This window comes from Spinacia oleracea, chromosome 2 (assembly GCF_020520425.1).
Source record: "Spinacia oleracea cultivar Varoflay chromosome 2, BTI_SOV_V1, whole genome shotgun sequence".
In the NCBI taxonomy this organism is placed as follows: Eukaryota; Viridiplantae; Streptophyta; class Magnoliopsida; order Caryophyllales; family Amaranthaceae; genus Spinacia; species Spinacia oleracea.
Window position 1 is genome coordinate 105,313,241 of NC_079488.1, and position 16,353 is coordinate 105,329,593.

The following is a 16,353-nucleotide window of genomic DNA, read 5'->3' on the forward strand; positions in this document are numbered from 1 at the left end:
TTAATGGTTGGGGACTTGGGGCATTGGAGGAGTCCGTTTTATAGTTTTGTAGCTTCCCTGTGCATTAAGTCCCAAGATTAACGCAAATTTTTGGCTATACCCGTCCATCCAAAACGATATCGTTTTGTGTTGTTTAAAATGAACATTAATATTCTGGTATAAAAATGAGCATTTATTATTTCGAAAATAAACATTTATTTATTTATTTGGAATGAACATTTACTATTTTGAAAATAAACATTTATTTATTTATTTGGAGTACAACGATTAGCTATTGCCAAGATTGCATCTTCTCTTATATTTAGTGGTGGGCTGGCTATGAATGGGGCTAGTCACGCTAGTGGCAACTGGGCGATGTACTATGAATCAATTCACCTAAATGTCTAATTTCGTAGTGAATATCAATCAATTCACCTAAATGAAGTATTATGTACATTGCAACAACATTGGAAAAAAAAAAAAAATTACCTACACCCAAACCAATCTAATCCCAACCAATTTGCTAGGTCTAGGGCATGTTCGGCAGTAACGTTTGAGGTAGTGGGTAGCGTTTTGACCTAGTCAAGACGCTACTTGTAAAATTTGCAAGTGTTTGGTAAAGTAACGATTTAGGTAGTGGTTAGCGGTTGCGGTAGCAGTTGGGTAGCTTTTGTCAAACGTTAAAATTAGTAGCGTTTAAGGTAGCGGGTAGCGTTTAACAAATTTATAATAAAGTTTTAAATAATATTCTTGCTTTTATTTTTATTTTATAAATATCAACCGCTACTTTTACCGAACACTCATATTAGTTACCCGCTACTTTGACAACTAACCGTTACCCGCTACCATTCACCGTTACTCGCTACTTTAACTGCTACCCGCTATTCAACCGCTAACCGCTACCCTCTACCGCTAATTTTGCCGAACAGAGCCTAGTCAAAGCTGGAAAACGTGTTGTGTCGGGTCAGGTCATGTTTGGTCTTGTGTCAATTTCGTGTTGTTCATAAATTTTATCAAAACTATCTAAAAAGTACAACAATTGCATAATATGACAAAATTAATCTAAATGAGTTGTGTTCGAGTTAGTTTCGTGTCGTATCGTGTCGTGTCAATTTCGTATTTTCTCTCAGTAACTTCGTGGTTATGTCGTATTGGTTTCAATCGTGTTGTTGTGTCGTGTCAGAGACTGTCATCTCTAGGTCAAAAGTCTAGATAGCAACGAAATTGAAAGCCGAGGCTGACGCCCGAGCCACGCTAGCAAATGCAAACGTGGCTCGGACGCCAAGAAATTTCAAAATTGAGGTTTGCACTTTGCACGGTCTTAGCTTCGGATCACCGTTGTAATCCCTAACCTTTCTAAGCTTCTTCACTTCCTTCCCCCCACCACACTTCTTTGAATCACCTTTGTTTTCTCTTTCCTTCCATTTTCAAACTTTATTTTTGTTGTCCCTCGAAAACCCCATCACTAAAATCACAGAATTTCCCCTCTCTTTTTGCTCGATTGATGGCCAATCTTCACAGATTTTGCGTTCTTTAATTTGAACTCCAGATTCTGGGTATTTTTTTTTTGAATTATTGGCGCTTTACTTAGTACAATTTTACACTTTAAATTTCTCCATTTTATATTTCAGTGTCCCCCCTTTTTTGCAGCAAAATATGAAGAAAAACCCTTGATTTTGATTGTCTGAATTGTTAAATCAAACAACCTAAACTTCAGTTGAATCTAATTTGCGGAAGTTGTTGTTGTTGTTGACGATGAAGGGTGATAAAATGATAAAGAGCTCATCGTTTGGAAGTAGAATGAGGAAGTCGTTATCTGATATTACCAATTTGAAGTCTCAACACAAATCCCCTTTCAAGAATCAGGAGAATATTCAACCTGCTGCGGCTGATTCGTCCACCAAAAATTGCATGGAAAAACTTCTTCAGGTTACCCTTTTTTCTGTTCGTCTCTTCTGTTTTCGTGGTTGTTGCTTCAGTTTGTACTCTTGTGTTGTCAATTTAGCCCCTTTCCATGGTTGATTTGAGTTTAATTTGCAACTTCTGAATTGGGGGAATGGAGAATAGTTTACAATTTGATGAAACTAAAATGTGTTGAATTAATGATTTAGGGAATTGGGTTTTACAAATTTGATAAACATTATACGAAGTATGATTTTTGATTAGGAAAATGGCTTGAATTAACAATTTGACGAACATTACATGTATTGAATGTTATGATTTAGGGTTTTGGTTTTAGGTTAAACGTCCGCTGTTCTTCAGGTTTAGCCTCTTTCTCTCTCCTCACAAACTCACTTTCTATCCTCCACCACCCTCCCAATCCCACTAATACATGCTCGCACCACGGCCTTCACCGGCACTTAAACCGTAATTTGCCGGTCCTCTACTTCCACGAGGCATCAAAACAACATACGGAGTAATGAAATTGAAATGATCATTAAAATTCTGAGCTTTTCCCTTACTTATAATTTGGAATTAAATGTCAGGAATTCAAATCAAATCCTTGTATCCAAACATAACACTGCCATATTGAAGTTGTGTTTTGGGGAAATGGGTGTTCTTTACAATTTAAGGAACAAATTTCGTTTTGAATTTTGATTTTAGGTAATGTGTTTAGTTTGTAAAACTTACTGAACATATTTTGTTTTGAATTTGTGATTCAGGAAAATGCTGTGATGATTAAACTTATAGAAGAGAAAAAGTATCCTTCATTTTCATATCTGTTTGAATTTCGCTTCCCCTCGGTTTATGGATTATGTCATGTTTTATATAATCGGTTATTGGAGTAAATCTCACACTTCCAGATTGTTGTAGTAAATTATTTCTGGGTTTCAAACAAACCACACTTGTAAACGTTGAAATTCAAGGTGGACGCAAAAATTTCTTCAGAATTTCCTTAATGTATGGTTTAAAGTAAAATTATCGAATCAAATGGAATTGAGCTGCAGAAGCTGAGAGTTAATCTTCAGAGAACACAGATGCAGAATTGGGAACTTGCTAAAAGCAATTCCCAGATGTTTGCGGTTAGTGCTTCGTATACTGGCAGAGATTGGTTGTAAAAAGTTGGTCTTTTAAGTTAAGTGGAGTGTTGATTTTGTTTTGGTTATGTGTGCAGGAGCTTAACATGGCTAAAGATAAGGTAAGTAAGAACAATTTACTGCTTATGTTTGAGATTCGTGATTAAAATCCCATCCTCTTTCCATATTCTAGAGGAATTCTAAATAAGTCTATTGTTCTGATTGGTTATCCAGATGAAAACCCTACGACATGAGCTTCTCAACAAGGATGCCTTGTCTAAAGCAATGGCTCTTGAGCTAAAGGTGTGTTGTTTCTCCTGTTCTGTTTTTGAGTATTGAATTTTGATTGCATAAAAACCTAAGAGAGGGAGGGAAACTATCCTCACGTGCGTAACTTACCTTGTTTGAAGCACATTTATCTTGTTACTGATTAGTATACTAATTCTTTGGTTCAAACTTTTGTTTTGACTTAATGGTAGAAATGCACTTTGTAAAATAAATTGTACGTGCTTTCATCACAATTTAAACTCTGCTGAGTTTTAATCCTTGTACAAACTGCAGAAACACCAAGTAGCTGATGGTTTCCTTACTAGTCATCTAGAGAAAAAAGCAAAGATGCATTGTGAAACAAATGTGTTGCAGGTATCTAGGGAATTGGCGATGAACTTGGGGGGTGCAAGTTTTGATATTACCATTTTTCATATTTAAAATTGTTTGCTAATCGATAACGTTTCATTGGCGAAGGAAGGAGAGACTGAACTTGAAGAAGCTTCTGTGGATCCACCACTGAAGGACAATGACAACAACAACAAGAGCAAAGTATCCAAAACAAAAAGAGGACGCCCCGCAAGAAGTCAATGTAATTTGCTTCTTCAGATGTATATTATTTTCGAAGAACAAAACCCATTTTCTGTGTACTAACACGTTCATATATCTCTCGCTCTTACAGCCATGGGACCACCTACAATGTCTCAGCAAGCTGATGATAAGGAGATGGTAGAAAACAAAAGGTCAGTCAAGACTTTAGATGCTATCTTCATATTTCAGAGTATGAGTCTGAGTATGAGTTACGAGGTGAATCATTTTTGGGGGATATGATGCCTGGATGTCCTTTTTCTAATTCTTCGAAAATGGTCAAAGAAACATTTCATCCTTTTCCTATATGATTTCATGAATAAAAAGCACTGAAACCTGCAGTTAAATTGGTTCTTGATTACGAGTATGAATCATGTTGCTAGCAAAAATGATTTCACGCACATTAATTAGTGTACCATGCTTGCTAATACGTCTAAAACATAGTAATTTATGTGATGAAGTGAGTGAAAAAAGCCTGTTATAATGTCTAAGGATCTGAAACCTAGTATATATATTGTGTGTGTGTGTTCAGGCAGTGTTTGAGAAGGCAATCAGCAAGGTTGAAGCCCCTGGAGAAACAAGAAGACGACTTTTTTGATATTGAAGTGGCAAACAATGTTGTTAACCAGACCACGCATTTCTCATTAAAGTCCGATAAATCAGATGCTGAAGAGTGTCTTCTATCAGAGTTATCAACAAGCGAAATAGCTGAAGTGGCAAACAATGTTGTAAACCAGACCACCACGCATTTCTCACCACTAAAACCAAAGTCCGAAAGTTCAGATGCTGAAGAATGTCTCTCAACAAGGGAAATAGCACGAAGATCTTCAATAGGAAGGCCGCAACGCAGGGCTACAGAAAAAGTTCAGTCATACAAGGAACCTCCATGTAATACAAAGATTAGGAGACCAGCTTAGCTTAGTAATCCTGCATTTGGACCATCATTCTGATGTCCCTGCCCTATTATTGTAGATTATGGCTTCTTGTAGATTGTGATATATCCTTTCTGTACTCTTTTGGCAAGTACTGTACTGAACAAGTTAGGATACTTTTGTCAAATCTTCTTTTGTTAGATCTTGTAAAATACTGTATTGAGCTTTCGACTTGATAATGCAGGATTTATGCAATATCAGACTTACTGAACTTTGATAAATCTCCCAACCTGCCTTGTTATTTACTAGGGTAAGTGTCGAAATGTTAATATCAGTAGACTACTAATAAGGTTTCTAATTCTATGTGCATAGAGTGTCAAAAGGCATTTAACCAGAGCAATCTGGTTTAAGCAGGTTTTCGCTTGAGCCACCCCCCAAAACATTTCGCAGTTGATGGGCTCGACCCTGTGACCACCAAGTCACAAGGGGAGTTCCCCGCCAATTCCACCAACTTATATACGAAGTATAACACCATTGTCTTAATGGCGCAAGCAAGAAACTAGCATGTAAATACGCGTTTGTAAAGTAGCTTGTTTTTCCTTGAAAAATGAAAATTTGGAATACAGTCCTTGTGAAAGGAGTATAGGACCATTACAATCTTAACCCAGAAGTGAAGTCACAATAAACTAGTGGAAAACAAGAAGCAATAGTGGAAGACATAGAAGAATGATGTTCAAAGTCCTCACAACAAACCGCTAAGTCTTTGATTGACAGTTTGGCATCAGCGTTTTGCATGCATACAGCTAAAATAAGGACTGACTTGGTTCTGACTTACTTAGCCTTCACCAATCATCCCCTTTATTTTTCTTAGCCACTTTTGGCTTCTTTTGCCCTTTGTCTAAACCAACTCCCAACCCTACTCAAACTTTCATTTTTCCTACTTTCCTACTTCAGAAAAATCTAAAAAAGCTGCCCCATTTTCTACTCATAAACAGTACCAAAACTACCAAATTTTCACTCTTTATAACAACTAGGTACCACTATAATTAAACTACTCATAACTTCCACTTCCATTATCATCTTCTCATTTTTAAGCTCTCTTGCTTTCTTATTAGTTGGTTGGGATTAATGGAGACACTTAGAACCCCTCTTCTCAACTGGCCTTACTACTATCAAGGCAAGGTATGTACCCACAACTACTAACATTTCTCCGTCCAGATTTAATTAGTTGTCACGTTACTAGTTCAAATTACGACAACTAATTCTGGACGGAGTGACACTTAACATTTTGTCGTCCAGATTTAGTTGTCACGATAATAATTCAATAAATTACATTATCAATGAGATTAACTTGTTTTTATTTCATCCTTTCTTGACTGATTTTGTCATTCTTGGTCTTAATTTTTTTTTGAACTTTTTATTTTGGTATGCAGAACATAGAAGAGCTGAAGCACTCATTGGTATGCACAACACTTGAGCTAGAAACAACAAGATTAGCAGCTCAAGAAGAGATTAGGAAGAGGGAAGAACAATTAACCCATCTCAAAGAGTTGCTTAATAAAGCTGTTAGTGAAAGAGATGAAGCTCAAGAAAACTACAAAACCCTCCTCCTTGAAAAACTCCTCATCCAACAACAACAACAACAACAACAACAACAACAACAACAACAACAACAACAACAAATAGTACACTCTGGATCATCTTCGACCATCGAAGACGTGCTCGAAGATGAGCCTACTTCAACAAGAACATTAGTAAATCCCAACAACAACAACAACAGCAACAACAGCAGCAACAACAGCAGCAACAACAGCAGCAACAACAACAACAACAACAACAACAGTGGTGGCAATTTGTCCTCTTCAGACGGTGAAGAGAGCATAATATCATTACCGCCGTCATCCGGTGTACCGGAAAACGCCCTACGGCTATTATCACCCAAAAAGCCACTACCCAAAAAAGGGGAGCTATTACAGGCAGTGATAAAGGCAGGACCACTACTTCAAACACTGCTGTTAGCAGGGCCACTCCCTCAGTGGAGGCACCCGCCGCCGCCATTGGAGAATTTCGACATTCCTCCGGTAACAATACCGGCTGCGCCAGTTACCCCACCGGAGGTTGTTGTTGATCAAGAAGAGTATCTAACAAATGGGACTAATTATAATAATAATAATAATATTTGTGGGAGTGTTAACAGGAAAAGAGGGTTTGCCTTTTGTAATGGTGTTTTTAATGGTTCTTCTAATGAGGCTAGTAAGTACCAAAGGGTACTTCTTCATTAGTTAGTAATTAATTATGATTATAATGGTAGTTAATTTTAGCTGGAAATGCAGCTACTGGAACTGGTTTTGTGGGTTTTTTGTTAATTATTTACCAATTATTAGGGTCAAGGAAGAAGTTGTTTATCACACTCCTTAATTATTAGAATATTGGTTTCAAAACTTGCTTACTAAGCATATATTAATGAGAAATTCCTAATTTGTAAGTTGTCTAGGGGAGTCAATTTCAGTTAACATTTTGTCGGGTTTGATATATATGGTATGAACTTTTCTGGTTTAGTCGACTCTAATCTAATATCATTCTAATAAGAATAGAAATGATTTTGAAACAAGGTTGAAATTACACAATTGCAAATACAAATGATTAGCAAACTTTGTTTAAGATTTGTTACTTAACAGATGAAGTCAGAAAAGCAATGATCGATATGTAGTACTCCGTATTATTTGTCAATGGGATTCTTGGACCACTTTTTTGGTACTGATTTTTCAAAATGAGAAAGAAAGCACTCTATTATAGTAAACCGTTATACGAGTACTAGACACTACCAATATCAAATTAATTATTGTTCCCATTTTATATTCTGCTCCCTTTTAATAAAACAAACTTATTTTCAATATAAAAACAAAACATAAGGTCATTAGTCATTGCATAATTATAATCAGTAAAGTAGAAGATCATTACAAATATCGAAACGTCAAATTCACGTCTTTATATCCATGCGAGATAAATTATTTTTCCGAATAATTCCATATCAATCAAGTCATGTTTGTGGCGCTCTACCAAGAAACATTAATATAGTAATTGTTAACAGCATGACACACATGCACATGCGAGTATAAATTACTCCTATAAGAATGGTGGTACTCCACCTAAAATCTATTAATTTAAAGATAAAATACTATCAGACTAATGTGTGGTCAGATTCTCCTTATATTCTAAGTTGTTTTCTTTTGAAAAAATCAACTTTTTTCTATTTGATTTTTATTTTTATTATTATCTTTATTTTAAGACAAGAGAAAAAAGTAAATGGGAAAAGGGGGAAAATAAAGAAGAGGCTAGAAAATAGACATTGGTGTGGTTTTAGGTGTGGACTGAAATTATAAGATCGGAAATAGTTTGTTTTGATTTGAGTATTGGCTACCAAATAGGAAGCTATCGGGCTCATTTGTCGGGTAAAGTGGGTTCCACGGATCACCACCTAAATCTTCAGCCCAACCATAATACTGTATCAATTTTGTATATTTATTTTATTCTAAACGATTATTGCCGGATTGATTCTATCTGCTCCCACTAACACACTCACTTAAATCACTGCAAGAATTAAATTTAAGTGCTGATGAAAAATGTCAAACAAATTTAAATCATTTTTATAATGTTTCTTCTCTTTGTATTTACCGGGAAGCTAATCGTGCATCAGATTAAGTTAATATTGATCCATGTGTAGATATAAGTTTTCTTATTTTATAATGCATATATCTTAGAAAAATATTCGCACTAACATAGTGAGTTTAACAGTAATATATGTAACTTATGCAAAAGTAAATATATCTCCGATAACTGTTGTCGTGGATTTGGTCCACATACAATATTGAACGAAGTATAAAATTGTTACTCCCTCCAATCTAAAGTGTCTTATTTTGACCTTTATGGTCTTCAAAACATGTATTTGACAAGTAACATCTTTATATTCATATAGATATAAATTATAAGAATTTGAAATTTCAAAGTACAAATTATATGGAATCTCACAATATCCATACAATATAAGAGTATGTTAGTTATAACTTCCCGTCAAAGTTGATAAATCTATATTTAAAAGTTAAAATGTGACACTTAATTTGAATGAAGGGGTAATTCGGAGATTTATGTGCAATTGAGTATCTCAAATGTTCCAATGACGAAGCTTGAGAAAGATCGGGGATATCAATATATCATATCACCCTCAATTATGTAAAGAGAAGTAACGTCAATGTCAATTAGTTATGGTGTATTTTCAACACCCCTTTTGGCTTTTTTCTTGTCTCAATCATTTTTTAGTCCCTTTTTATTTTATTTTGTTTTTTGTTTTGCCCTTTTCCACCGCTTTACCAAGTCTAAGAAATTGAAATGCAAGAAAGAGGAAGAAAAATTAAAGAAATTTGACGAAGTTCCTACTTATTCAACAATGGTATACCAAAACGTAGTAACTTGTTGGACATTTCATTTTTAAAGATCAGTTAATTAGCTATGGGCTAAGTTGTGTCAAATTTTCTCTTATATTTGCATTCAATTGATAACTTAGGTATCGGGTGAAAGGATTTTTCTTTTATAAACATCAGAAGGTTAAAGAATAGTATATGTTCCGATATGGAATCTTGAGATGTTGTCGGGCTTCAGATTTTGAGCGTCGAGATGGGTGTCTTCAAGACGAACCTCGGGCCCAGGGGGAGGCTCCAGAGATCGGGGGCCTCCGACGTCCATATTAGTATAGTATAGAGAGAAAGAGTTGTGGATTCTCATCCCCTTTACCTTATCCCCTAAATGGGTATTTATAGTGGTTTGCGGAAGAGGGTAAGGTTTCATACTAGTAGTAGAATCCCAAAGAAGGAAAAGTTGGATCGGAGCGTGTTCACTCCGATGTATTAGGACCAACAACTACTTCATCAATCGGAGAAAAACACTAATTTGTCACTTTTATTGATAATCACTCTCAGAAGTTATGTGTTTACATCCCAAAAACAAAAGAAAACATAAAATAGAGAGAGAAGTTTTAAGAGATAAATTTTTGGGTGCAATTGGGGGTATGAGTTGTGAGTTACAATAATTGTTGTGGACAATTGTGAATTATTTATCTTTTCGGTAAATCTTTTGCCGCGTATTTAGAGATAATAACACTTGTCTGATAATCAATTTATTTGTGTGTGTTATTTTAAATATTATTGTCGGATACAACTGGTATCAGAGCCCCAAGATTCAAGATCCAAGTTAGCGGGTTGCACTTGTGGTGTATGGAGAAGCCCTTATATGTGCCCTCGCGATTGAAGAACGTGTGTCGAAGGTATTCCTAACAATATTGGTGGTTAGGCGGCGTGTCTCATTGGTGAAAATGGCGATGCAAGGTGGTTTCGTTTGAGGGGAGGCCACGAGTTAGTGGTCCTTGGTTTGAGGGGATAATTGTTAAGATATCAACCCAAGTCCCTCATCGAAAGAGTAGGCAAAGATTATCTAGCATATAAGTGCCCACCTTCTTCAATTAGTATGAGACATGTTGGGAAGGAACCCAAAAATAAATCAGCGCGGACTAGGCCCAAAGCGGAAAATATCATACTAATGTGGAGTTGTGGTGGTGTGCACCCTGACAAGGTGGGTGATCAGGGCCCAACTTTAGGACATGAACCAATATTATATTTCATGGGGTTGGGCCTTTGGAATCTTTGTTGGACTCAAGGGAGTATCTCGTACAGATATCCCTAATGGTTATACCAGGGTATAACCATTTATAGGTGTACGGTGTACCCCCCCTCTAATGAAGTGTATTAAAAAAACATGAAATTTCTTTTTTTTTTGGGAAATGTACATAGATTATGAATATAAATTGTATAAAAATATAGATCTGTCATTTTCTTTCTCCATTTTCTCTCTCCTCAAAGTTACTCTCTCCACATTTTCTCTCTCCTTAAAAGTTTATAAATTGCTGTTGGAAATGTTAAGGTTGTTATGGTTGATTCTTCTAAATTATTGTTGGAGTTGCAATGTTGGTTAATGATTGGGTGTTCTGTGTGTGAATGCCCGATGATGAGGGTTGTAGAGTTTTTGGGTTTAGGTGTTCCCCCTTTAATTGTCATTAGTAAGGCAATCATTGTAGTTAATGGGCTTGTCCATGATGTTTATACTACTTTCAAGGGTAGTATGTTAGGTGTGAAGATGGAGAAAGAGGGTTGTAGGGGTGACTATAGGAGTGTATGGTGCTCACGGGGTTTGGTTGTTCAATTCAGGTTGTTGATGAGATTCTCATTACCTTCAAAAATCCATATCCGAAGACTGCTCCTAAAATGAATAGATTGGGGGTTCATAGCATGTTAACTGAGTGTAGTCTCTCTTGGACAACGAGAGGATTTTGTGTACCCGTTCTTGAGGGTACCATGTTTGTTCTTGAGCATCTCCCCTTGCTTACAAGATTGTTACAACCAGTTCGTGAATTTGCCATCCTTCTATTTTTCTTTCGTCGTCTTTCATATTTTACAAGTCAGGGGTTCTCCTTATTGGTTATTGCCCGAGGCTCAACCCGAGTGCAAAAAGGAATGTGGGTGTGCAAGGTGGAGGAGACCATCAACGGCCAACAAGCAAAGTGTTATTTATATTTGTAGTTTTTAATGTTGTACTAGTACGGAGTATGTTTTAAGTTTGTAAGAGCTAGTAGCTCATAAGTTTTTTTTTTTTTTGGCAAATAATATATTATTATTACCAAAGAGGAAGCTAGCAAACTAGCTTACAAACAGTACAAGCTCCAAAACCAACTGAGCCACTGAGAGCAACAGAAAACACAAAGGCCAAAACTGAAACAAAGGTCAAAACAACAACACCCACAGCAAGCCAAAAGGCCTAAACTGAAACTAAACTACAAGTTTACATCAAGAGCAAGTTTCTTTGCTGATCAGTGGCTCTACAGGCCACTCGATATTTGATATCTCTAAGAAGATCAAGGGGACTTCTGCAGGAATGAGTGTAGACTTTTGCATTTCTTTGCAGCCATATTCCATAAAGACATTCAGCAAAGAACATCAGAAGCAACTTGAATCTGTCACCAGTTCTTTTGGCAGCTCTTGTCATCAACACCACTTCATTATCAAGCTGAGAAACAGGTCTGTGAAACTGTAAACAAGCAAGAACTGAAGACCAGATAGCAGCAGAGTAGCTACACTCAAAAAACAGATGTTGAGTAGACTCTGGCATACAAGAACATAAAGGACACACATTAGAGTCCACAATTTTCCACTTGAGAAGTCTATCCAGTGTAGGCAATCTTCCCAAAACAGCAAGCCAAGAGACAAACAAACTTTTTGGGGAAGCTTTATTATGGAAAATGATTCTCCTCCAGCTGACTTTATCACATGGCCCCATCAGCAGATGATACATGATTTGGATGGAAAAGACACCTCCCTTACTCACTGCACTCCACCCTCCAATGCTATCTATTAAACTCTGAGAGTTCAGAATTTTCCTCAAAGGCCAAGACATGTTAACAGGCCATTGAGTGCTCCCAACATCCCTCCCCTTTATGTAGTAAGCATGAACCAATTTACACCAAAGTCTATCCTTCTTATAAGTTATAGCCCAGAGGAGTTTAGCAACAGCTGCTTTGTTCCACCAGCACATATCTTTCAGATTCAAACCACCAGCAACTTTGGGCAAGCAAAGCTTGTGCCAAGCAACCAGAGCTTTTTTTGAAGGGTCAGTGTTGCCTGTCCACAGGAACACCCTGCAATACCCTTGAATTTCTTTGATCACTTTCTTTGGCAAGATGAAAATCTGACACCAAAAGGATTGTAAACTCAGCAATATTGTTTGAACCAACTGGAGCCTACCTGCATAAGATAGATGCTTGACAGTCCACACTTTAGCTCTAGCCAACACCTTCTCAATTAAGGGTCTACATTGAGTATACTTCAGCTTCTTAGTTGAGAGGGGAACTCCCAAATATCTGAAGGGAAAGGAACCTTCAGGAGTAGAAACTGCATTGAGAATATCAGCTTTATCTTGACCATAAACACCCCCAACATAAATGTTACTTTTATCCATATTAGCCTCCAAACCAGAAGCTAGAGAAAACTTCTTAAAAGAAGCCAACATCATGTCAATAGAGATTAGATCTGCCCTACAGAATAGAAGCAAATCATCAGCAAACATTAGATGAGTAAGAGCCAGTTTAGCACATCTTGGGTGAAAGTTAAAATCAGGCTTGGTCTGCAACTGATGGAGATGTCTAGACAAGTATTCCATGCCAATAGCAAATAAAAAAGGAGACAAGGGATCTCCCTGTCTTAGCCCTTTTTTAGCTTTGAAAGGTGTACAAGGTTTCCCATTAATGAGCACACTGTAAGATACAGTGGAAATGCATGTGTACACCCATTGCACAAATCTATGAGGGAAGCCAAGAGCATCCATAACACTGATCAAGAAAGGCCATTCAATTGAATCATAGGCTTTCTTTAAGTCAATCTTGAGCATACATCTGGGTGAAAGATGGGCTCTAGTGTAGCCCTTAATGAGCTCAGTAGCAAGCAGAATATTGTCAGAAATTTGCCTCTCAGGAATAAACCCAGATTGACATTCACTAACAACCTGTCCAATCACCCCTTGCATTCTTGTAGTTAGAATTTTTGAAACAATTTTGTACACCACATTACAGCATGCAATTGGTCTGTACTCTTTAACTCTTGTAGGATTAGGAACTTTTGGAATGAGAGTAATAGATGTACAGTTGTACTGGGGAAGCATGAAATTGGTAACAAACACATCCTTCACTGCTCTATAAATATCCTGTTTGATGACAGGCCAAGCCTTTTTGAAAAAGACTGCATTTAAACCATCTGGACCAGGAGCCTTATCATTGCCAATCCCATGTAATGCCAAATCAATCTCATCATCAGTAACATCCCTGCACAGATCCTGTCTAGCATCATTATTTAGCCTAGAGCCATTTCTCACTGTTGGAATGTGAATAGAGGGAAGAGTGTTTGCAGAAGTGCCAAGCAGCTTTTTGTAGAAACTCAGAATTTCTGTTTGAATTAGATCAGGATCAACCAATTTAGTGCCATTATCCTCATATAGGATGGCAATGCTATTGAATCTAACTCTTTCTTTCACAGTGGAAAAGAAAAAGTGGTTGTTAGAATCACCTAGTTTTAGCCATTGGATCCTAGATTTTTGTCTCAATGCTATCTCATCAATTCTCAGCCAATGCCTAAGCTGTTTAATGCAAACCACCTCTTGGTTGAGAAGAGCAGGAGATCTACCAGTTTGCAAACTCTGTTGAACCTTATCAAGCTCACTTCTAGCAATGGTAATCTTCTCAGTAATACCAGAGAAGTCTTCTCTATGTAACTTCTTGAGTTCAGCCTTGACTTTTTTCAGCTTACACCAGAGCTTAAACATAGGAGTGCCATGGTATACTCCAGTAAAAGCTGCCTGAATAATAGCAGAAAAACTACTATGATCAGCCAAATAATTGAGAAATCTGAAAGGTCTACCTCCCTCCACCTTGTCTGGCAGACAGTTTATCAGTAAAGGGGAGTGGTCAGAGATGGAAGGGTTTAGGTATTCAACCTGAACATTACTGAATTTATGAATCCATTCATCATTTCCCAAACACCAATCAATCCTGCTAGCAATTTTACCTTCACCAGTGCCTTTGTGCCAAGAGAAATAATGTCCTACACTCTTTACAGGACACAGCCCATTACTTGTAATAAACTCATCAAAATCCTTGGTTTCTGTTGCTGAAACAGGAGTACCATTGATTCTATCATCAGCAAACAGGGGAGAATTAAAATCACCAGTAATGACCCAAGGACAACTACCTACACTTGAGGCAAGAGTAGTAAGAGAGTTCCACAAATTCTTCCTAGTGTCAATGGAGTGAAGACCATACACCAGAGTAACATACAAATCCACCACTCCATACCTATCCCTAATTTCACAGTGAATAAATTGTTCATGCACCTGTAACACATGGATATCAACTTCTTGATAAAGCCAGCCTACCCAAATTCTACCTCTGGGGTTTGCAGTGTAATTATTTTCCCATTTCCAATTTCTCCCAAACTTATTGACTACTCTAGAGAAATTGCTTTCCTTAACTCTAGTTTCTAGCAAAGCAACAACATGAATATTATGGGTATGAATAAGGTGTTTTACCTCTGGGACCTTAATAGGATCATTAAGTCCCCTCACATTCCAGCTGCAAAGATTAACCTTCTTCATCAGGGGGTTCAGTAGTATTTTGCATCTCCATATCACCTCCTGTTAATTCTTTGAAACCCAATTCTGCAGGCAACACAGTAAATGGATTGCTAGGGCTCAAAGTCCTCATTCTAGACAATCCCTTAGTCCGTCTTGTCACAATTTTCCATGGAGTAGGATCAGATACATTGTTAACAGGCATCTCAGGAGTGTGCACAGCATTAGGTTGCTCCTGTTGTTCTGACATTGGATGAGCTTGTTGGACAGCTTTAGGAACCCACACCTTTTTGGCTACAGGTTTTGGTACTGGTGGTTTAGTCTTTTTAGTACAATCATGGCCTGCAGTACAGCAAACTTTACAATATTGTGGCAACCAGTCATAAGTAACAGCTTGCTTGAACATCCCACCCTTTGAATCCTCTATCCAGACACAATCAGGCAATGGGCTAGTGATATCCATTTCTATCAACACTCGAGTAAAAGATACTCTATCTTGCCTAGTAGTGCATTCATCAGCAAAGAGTGGCACCCCTAACAGACTACCAATCCTGCTTAGTGAATCACACCCCCAACAATTGAGTGGCAGATTAGGAAATCTCACCCACAAAGGTATAACCCTAAGTACTTCTTCATAGAAATTAAAGTTTGCTGTCCAGGGTTTAATGATAACTGGTTTCCCATAAAATGTATAAGGTCCTCCTGCAATAATCTGGTTTCTGTCCTTCATGTTCACAAACTTGATGATGAAGTAACCATCATCATGGTAAAACACCTGAGGCTGAGCAACAGAATTCCACATCCCTTCCATATATCTTTTCACAGAAGCTATAGTAGGGGAATCCCCTACCACATACATCACCATAGATGATTTCCATTTCTCAGTGAGTTCATTCATTTCATCCTCCTGCAATTGAGCAATTTTCTTCCCATCCTGCAGCACAGGTGTAACAAATGATAGGGACGCCCCTTTTGAAGCCATTTTAGATCCAGTGAACAGATTTTTCCATGGTTCTTTAACAATCGGAGGTTCAACTACCCCAGGTTCAGTGTTATTCCCCCCAATATCCCCAATATCAACAGATTCTCCATTCCCCTGAGGGTTAGTTCCACCCACAGTATTATTACGACCAACCCCCAAATTCTGATCCAATAACAAAATAGTATCATGAAGTTTGCGTGGAATCATACCAGCCGAAGGGTGGACTAGAGGAGAATGCATCAGCTCCTCGCCATCTGAGTCAAAAACCAGAGCATCTGGGTTTGCATTTTGGGCATCATTTTGAGTAGTACTGGTGCCTGAAGTGTGAGAACTTACTGAGGGAGACTTCGCTGCAACTTTCGTCGTAGAAATATTCAGTATTGCTTTCTTCTTCCTCGCCATCAATGGAGTTGGTGTACGTTAGTAGTAT

The 16,353-nt window shown here is 37.5% G+C and overlaps 3 protein-coding genes across 5 annotated transcripts; 2 read left to right on the top strand and 1 right to left on the bottom strand.

Moving 5' to 3' along the window:
• Nucleotides 1–1,318: 1,318 nt before the first annotated feature.
• On the top strand, nt 1,319–4,994 carry LOC110775321 (SHUGOSHIN 2). 3 transcript variants are annotated; one of them, XM_056837640.1, is made up of 10 exons: nt 1,320–1,535; nt 1,630–1,908; nt 2,643–2,680; nt 2,894–3,002; nt 3,095–3,118; nt 3,231–3,299; nt 3,558–3,638; nt 3,741–3,855; nt 3,946–4,006; nt 4,384–4,994. In XM_056837640.1, the coding sequence occupies exons 2-10, from the start codon at nt 1,735–1,737 to the stop codon at nt 4,766–4,768; spliced, it is 1,056 nt and encodes a 351-aa protein (XP_056693618.1). In that variant the 5' UTR covers nt 1,320–1,535; nt 1,630–1,734; the 3' UTR covers nt 4,769–4,994. The 3 variants fall into 3 exon arrangements, with proteins under 3 accessions (XP_056693619.1, XP_056693618.1, XP_021835623.2); XM_021979931.2 differs by having other exon boundaries at nt 1,321–1,535; nt 1,741–1,908; XM_056837641.1 differs by lacking the exon at nt 3,558–3,638 and having other exon boundaries at nt 1,319–1,535.
• A 675-nt stretch (nt 4,995–5,669) lies between these two features.
• Nucleotides 5,670–7,150, top strand: LOC110775315 (uncharacterized). The gene is made up of 2 exons (XM_021979925.2): nt 5,670–5,905; nt 6,157–7,150. Exons 1-2 carry the CDS (start codon nt 5,852–5,854, stop codon nt 7,003–7,005), a joined length of 903 nt encoding a protein of 300 aa, XP_021835617.2. The 5' UTR covers nt 5,670–5,851; the 3' UTR covers nt 7,006–7,150.
• Nucleotides 7,151–11,608: 4,458 nt separating this feature from the next.
• On the bottom strand, nt 11,609–16,325 carry LOC130467694 (uncharacterized). Its single transcript, XM_056836284.1, has 2 exons — nt 14,957–16,325; nt 11,609–14,850 (listed from the first exon to the last, which is right to left on the bottom strand). Exons 1-2 carry the CDS (start codon nt 16,323–16,325, stop codon nt 11,609–11,611), a joined length of 4,611 nt encoding a protein of 1,536 aa, XP_056692262.1.
• Between the last annotated feature and the right edge of the window lie 28 nt (nt 16,326–16,353).

Bases quoted from the DNA above. Each gene is read 5' to 3' on its own strand.
- LOC110775321 (XM_056837640.1), top strand. From the start codon at position 1,735: ATGAAGGGTGATAAAATGATAAAGAGCTCATCGTTTGGAAGTAGAATG. The intron at 3,003-3,094 runs GTTAGTGCTTCG...TTATGTGTGCAG, and splicing joins GCAATTCCCAGATGTTTGCG to GAGCTTAACATGGCTAAAGA. The intron at 4,007-4,383 runs GTCAGTCAAGAC...GTGTGTGTTCAG, and splicing joins GAGATGGTAGAAAACAAAAG to GCAGTGTTTGAGAAGGCAAT.
- LOC130467694 (XM_056836284.1), bottom strand. From the start codon at position 16,325: ATGGCGAGGAAGAAGAAAGCAATACTGAATATTTCTACGACGAAAGTT. The intron at 14,851-14,956 runs GTTAATCTTTGC...TTGCTTTGCTAG, and splicing joins TGAACCCCCTGATGAAGAAG to AAACTAGAGTTAAGGAAAGC.
- LOC110775315 (XM_021979925.2), top strand. From the start codon at position 5,852: ATGGAGACACTTAGAACCCCTCTTCTCAACTGGCCTTACTACTATCAA. The intron at 5,906-6,156 runs GTATGTACCCAC...TTTGGTATGCAG, and splicing joins CTTACTACTATCAAGGCAAG to AACATAGAAGAGCTGAAGCA.